This window comes from Vitis vinifera, chromosome 7, assembly GCF_030704535.1.
Source record: "Vitis vinifera cultivar Pinot Noir 40024 chromosome 7, ASM3070453v1".
In the NCBI taxonomy this organism is placed as follows: Eukaryota; Viridiplantae; Streptophyta; class Magnoliopsida; order Vitales; family Vitaceae; genus Vitis; species Vitis vinifera.
In genome coordinates this window covers 4,211,537-4,217,651 of record NC_081811.1, presented here as the reverse complement: position 1 = coordinate 4,217,651, position 6,115 = coordinate 4,211,537, and the positions used below count along the sequence as shown (strand labels likewise).

General features: G+C 42.2%; 1 protein-coding gene across 1 annotated transcript; it reads left to right on the top strand.

Annotated features, from left to right (window-relative positions):
* Positions 1-2,510: 2,510 nt before the first annotated feature.
* Positions 2,511-5,311, top strand: LOC100264117 (uncharacterized). Its single transcript, XM_002275563.4, has 3 exons — positions 2,511-2,868; positions 3,081-3,490; positions 3,874-5,311. The coding sequence occupies exons 1-3, from the start codon at positions 2,806-2,808 to the stop codon at positions 5,075-5,077; spliced, it is 1,677 nt and encodes a 558-aa protein (XP_002275599.1). The 5' UTR covers positions 2,511-2,805; the 3' UTR covers positions 5,078-5,311.
* The last annotated feature ends 804 nt before the right edge of the window (positions 5,312-6,115 follow it).

The window sequence follows — 6,115 nt, the reverse complement described above, 5'->3', positions numbered from 1 at the left end:
ATGAAATGGAATAACTTATAACATTTACGATTTTGTAGATATGAGAAAGAATTACTTGTTTGCTATTTTACTATTTGTTTCCTATGGAATTTCTTGCTACCATTGAATTTTTTAAAAAAAAAAAACAAAAAAACAAAAAAAGTTACCTTCTTGTGCTTGCCTTGTTTGAACTTTTGCAGTCAGATGCTATGTATTAAAAAGGCATCTGTTGAGTGAGATTAAAAAGAATTCAAAAAGCCTAGTTGTTACAACTGTTTCATCAATGTGTTATCTTCCTTATGGATATCAAACTGAATAATTATTGTCAATAATTTGGAATGCCAACAAAGAGAAGCAGATCCAAAAGAATGTATAACAAAACAGCCCCAATTATAGTTCCATCAAAGGGGTGCCCTACAAGTAAAGGCCACTGTCCTGGACCTCATATTGATTTTGAATTCTGCTGTCCATTTATGTAAAATAATAAAAATGGTCACATTTATAAGATGGGGGTGAAACACAGCATGTGTCATCATACAAGAACAGAGACTCCCACATCAAATACTATTCCTTTATTCTGAAAATGTGCCTTCAATGAGGACTCTGCCATGGCACCCACCCTGAAATTTGAGGCCAGTTGGCCTTGTAGGCTTCAGATGACACCTGCCCTATAAAATATAGGTGCCCCCCAACCATTATTTTCAAACAAAATTTTTGAAAAAAGGGGCATTCAATTAATAGGTGGTTCACAAGAGGCTATCAAAAAATAAACGAGTGGGACCCTGGAGACCATGGATTAGGATTCATATATTGACGAACCCAACCAAGCAAATGGGTTTGCCTTTCGATCATGGATTGGCCCCCCATACCCAGGGACCAGGGTCCTCTACCTGCTGTTACAAGAGATGAAGGTACAGTTTTCTGGAAGAAGCCCAGGCTTGTAGAGACTGACCTGGAAATGGGGTCCAATGGTCCCAAACCTATTGGAACTGGACACCAGAACAAAACTTGTATTTGTAGGGCCTTTTATCCCATTTTAATACTTCTCCTTCATTATTTTTGTGAGTCAACTCTAAGTTATTGTGGGTTAACTCATGTCAATTTTACACAAAGCGCTTTTATTTTCTTGACAAGAGTTGAAGAGATGCACCTTAAGAGATAATTATATTTTGAGTTTATAATTAACGACTTGTTCCGGGATATATAATCAAAATAGGGTTTTTTTAAGGACTTTTATATTAAGCTTTTTGAACGAGATTAATCATATAAAAATTTTATTGAGCTTTGTTGACAAATTAGAAGTTGATCGCATTTGTCAACTCTTGTATTTAAATGCCGTGGATGTTCGGGTAATTATAGTATAAAGATGGGATAAGGTATAGTCTTTTCGGATAATAATTGCTTTTAAGGAAGTTGTTCAGATAGGCCTTAATATACCATGATAGTTGAACTGAAATTATGGGTCAAATCTTTTTGCATGTGCTTTTAGCAATAAGAAAACACAGTAGAAGCAGGGCAGTCCAGTTGATTTTGCATTAAAAAAAAATATTTTAATTAAATAATAATTATAAGCACTTAGGAAAAAGAAGAAAAGGAAATGGAAAGGAGTGGAGCAGATGGAAAGATAATCCGAAAATGTGGTGGCATGCAATGAGGGGAAGGAAGGGAAGACGATGAGGAGAAGGCAGCACCTAAATCATTGGTCATATAATAGTACACACTTAACATGTAGTGGTCCAAAACAGCACACAGGGTCACTGTCCAAATACTCTGGCTGATCTGGACACCCTAAAAATTGTGGGACCCAGCCCCTCCATCTGCCACGTGGAGACAGGCTAGATGCATTTAGTGACTTGGCACAGGATTGTAGGGGGTGGGTGTCCTGATAAAATAAGGGAATGTGGCCCTTTGTTGGTGCGGGGCCTGGGGGCTGAGGGAGGGGATAGGGAAGTTAGAGAGCCTTTAAGACAAACCCATCTGGCCATCTATCTACATACATGTGCATTCATTAATCAATGTGGGTGAAATCAAAAGCAAAGGCGAAAAGAAAAAGCATGATTCTTGTGCCTTACGAGAGAAGGTCACTTTCCTATTTCCATTTTTATATATTCACGTAGTTATATATATATATTTTTCATTTTACTATATTATCCCTCATCTTCTTGGAATCGCCATTCTACCCTCTCTCCTATGTTGACATTTATGGGTTATTTTAAGAAATATTTTTTAAAAATAGGTTTTTTTTTAAGTACAACTTTAATAAATATTATTTTATTTTGAAAAATAATTTTTTTTAAAAAAAAAGGGCAAAAAGGGTGGAATTGGAAAAGAGAAATAAATAAGAGGGAAGGTTTCTTACAGAGACTTTACTTTCGTCTGGGGCAATTTGCTGGCTGTCTTATCTTTTCTCCGGTGGTTAAACCCGAGAACCCGTGAAGGCTGACCGTCAACAGCCGGTATTAAGGGCACATACAACCGGCTGACCCGGTCAAAGGAGAGGCCCTTGTTTTTTTCCTTTAATTTGGAGGGTAGAGTCAGAGTCCCCGTAGGCCAATCTCAGGCCACGAAGCTTGTGAGACAAGAGAGAGAATTGTGAGAGAGAATATGTGGTGATGCCAGCGATGAAGTTGAAGGATCAAAGCTTTCCCTGAGGTCAAAGCTGGCATTTCTTCTAGGGTTTTTGTTTAAATCTCTCTCCATTCCTCTTTTCTCTCTTCTATAATGCTCCTATTCTCTCTCCTTCCATGGACTCCAAAATGTGAATGCGAATGCCAATGAATTTGAAGGAGTAGTTGATGCTTGCTACTTGATCCTTGGGCTGAAACTATGGCTACTTCTCCATCTGTTGCCGGTGGGGAAAAGAAGCACTGGTGGCTCAGGAACAAAAAGGTCTCATCTTGATTTCATCTTCATCTCCATGCACACCCCATTCCCATTCCTTTTCTCATCGTTTTCCTTGTTTTTCTTGCTTAAGATTTTTGGCCTTTTTTCTCTTTGATTTATGCTGTACTGGGTGCTAGATATTTTTATAGTTTTGATTCGGTTTCAGTGTGTTTTGTGGATGAGTAAATGGGTTCTGTTCCAATGTTGCATTTATTCAGATCGTGGACAAGTATGTGAAAGACGCTCGATGCCTGATTGCGACTCAAGAACAGAGCGAGATCGCAACAGCTCTCAATCTCCTGGACGCGGCTCTGGGTTTGTCGCCGCGCTTCGAAGTGGCTCTGGAGCTCAAAGCTCGGTCTCTTCTCTATCTCCGGCGATTCAAGGACGTCGCGGATATGCTTCAGGACTACATTCCCAGTCTCAAAATGGTGTCCGATGATTCTTCCTCCGACAACTCGTCTCAACAGCTCTCCAGGGAGCGAGTCAAGCTTCTGTCCTCTTCCAACAACTCATCCTCCGACTCACCGATTCGTGACCCATCTTTCAAGTGCTTTTCGGTTTCGGACCTGAAGAAGAAGGTCATGGCTGGGCTCTGTAAAAACTGCGAAAAAGAAGGGCAATGGAGGTAATTTTCGTCATCTCTGTTCCATTGATGTCTGGTTGTTTCCAAAACTATTTTTGGGTTCTTTTATTTTTCAAATGAAAACATGTTTTTGCTTTCAAAGCCACCGCCAGTCTTAATGGAATGGCCACTTGCCAGTTTTGACCCCAAAATTCCGATCAATAAAAGCGGAAGCATCAAATTCTACTCCCAAAAACGATGATTTTTGGAGCAATTTACTCGCCAGGCGGGCTTTTCCCAAAACTTTGATTTAACTTGGATCATTATTCGAAGGTTGAAGGGTCTTTTCGTAATTTAGTCCTGTAGATGTGGTTGACTCGGACCCGAGTTCAGTGGGTCGAATCATCCAATTCGATTGAATTGACTCAGTCCTTCTCCTATTCCAGGTACTTGGTTCTTGGCCAAGCTTGTTGCCACCTTGGCCTAATGGAGGACGCCATGGTTCTTCTCCAGACCGGAAAACGCCTTGCCATGGCCGCGCTCCGGCGAGAGAGCATATGCTGGTCGGACGACAGCTTCTCATTGTCCAATTTTCCGATCACCAACGACATAACCACCAACAACGCCCCAGCGACGCCGCCCAGAACAGAGTTCGAGAGCATCACACAGCTTCTCAGCCACATTAAGCTCCTCCTCCGCCGCAAGACCGCCGCTCTGGCTGCCCTCGACGCTGGCCTCTACTCCGAGGCCATCCGCCACTTCTCAAAGATCCTTGATGGTCGCCGCGGCGCCCCACAAGGGTTCCTTTCCGAATGCTTCATGCACCGAGCCACCGCCTATCGATCGGCGGGTCGAATTGCAGAGTCTATAGCTGATTGTAATCGAACTTTGGCTCTGGACCCGACTTGTATTCAGGCTCTCAGCACCAGAGCTTCTCTTCTTGAATCGATCAGATGCTTACCTGATTGTCTTCACGATCTGGAGCACCTGAAGCTTCTGTACAATTCGATTTTGCGGGATCGAAAGCTTCCAGGGCCTGCTTGGAAGAGGCACAATGTGCAGTATAGGGAGATTCCAGGAAAGCTTTGCGCATTGTCCACGAAAATTCAGGAGCTGAAACAGAGGGTTGTTTCTGGGGAGACTGGGAACGTTGATTACTACGCTTTGATTGGGCTGAGACGTGGGTGTTCGAGGTCTGAATTGGAGAGAGCCCATTTGCTGCTTTGTCTAAGGCACAAGCCTGATAAAGCTACAAACTTTGTGGAGCGGTGCGAGTTTTCGGATGATCGTGATCTGGATTCAGTCAAGGACAGGGCCAAGATGTCTGCTTTGTTGCTCTACAGATTGCTGCAGAAGGGGTATTCAAGCGTAATGGCCACAATCATGGACGAAGAAGCAGCGGAGAAACAAAGGAAAAAGGCAGCAGCAGCTCTACAAGCGACAGCAATACAAGCCCAACAGACCCAAGAGCAACCCAAGAAGGAATCAGAACTCGAAAACCAAGCCACAGCGGCGCCCCAACAGCAAACTTCAACTGCATCAGTTTTTCAAGGTGTGTTCTGCAGAGACCTTGCTGTAGTTGGAAATCTACTGTCACAAGCTGGGTTCAATCGTCAAATTCCGGTGAAGTACGAGGCACTGAGCTGCTGACAAAATGGCCGTGAAATCCAACTCTAGCATAGTTTACCGGCGGGGGGAGTGAACCGGGACCCAATTTATTTTCTATTTGTACAAAAGGAAAATTTACAGAATGCCGGAAAATTTTGTCACCCTTTCTTTCTTTTTCCTATCCACTGTACATACACCCTTCTTTTTCCCAGTATTGGATATTTCTCTTTGTTGGATTTTTCCTAGATTAAAGACGAAGTCATTTTCTTCCAAAAATTTTCCCACCAGCGCCATTAAATTTTTTCTTGTTCTGTTTATCCATGGGCCTGCAATGACTGACATTCCACTAGATTTCATTTACTAAGAGCCCTTTCCAGCCCATGGTATCATCACCAAGTGGCATCTTGCCAGTGGTGGAAATCACAAGAAATATCACTGTTAAGCCATCCCCCAAGAAGAAAAGGATCAGCTGTCAGCCCGTCAGCTTTGGCTCATAATACTGAGAAAAGGGTCCATTCAACACTCAATACTAGAAAACAGAGATGGGGTTTGGTACACAAAAGCAAACGTCAATTCACAAAATTTACTGTCCCCACTCTGTAATTATTGCTTTGAGCAGTGCCTTTAGTACTCCACCTTTCTACCAGACAATGGATTGGAGGAAGTAAAATGGAAAGAGAGATAAAGAAGGGGGGTGGTAGGGTTTTTGTATTGGTTTTTCAAGGCCTCTTTATGATGCGGTTGTTGGGAATCAATGAAAATTTCAACCCCCCAAAGCTTAAAAATGTGAAATGGTGTTGGGGTTTTACTGTTTTAGGCTTTTAGGCTTTCTGTTTGAATCAGAAAAGCCTGCAATCTGTGAGCTGTAGAAAGGTAAAATCATTATGCCACTGTGTCATTGTTTTATGCCACTTCGTTAAGAGTTCATAATAATAATATAAAGAGGTGGGTATGCAGTATCCTACATGTGCATGATGAGTAGTGATCTTGCACGCTTGAGGGCATGAGTAGCAATCATACGGGTCTGAGATAAAAGACAACGTTTCCCTCTGCTACACAGAGTCTCTTCATTCATCACTG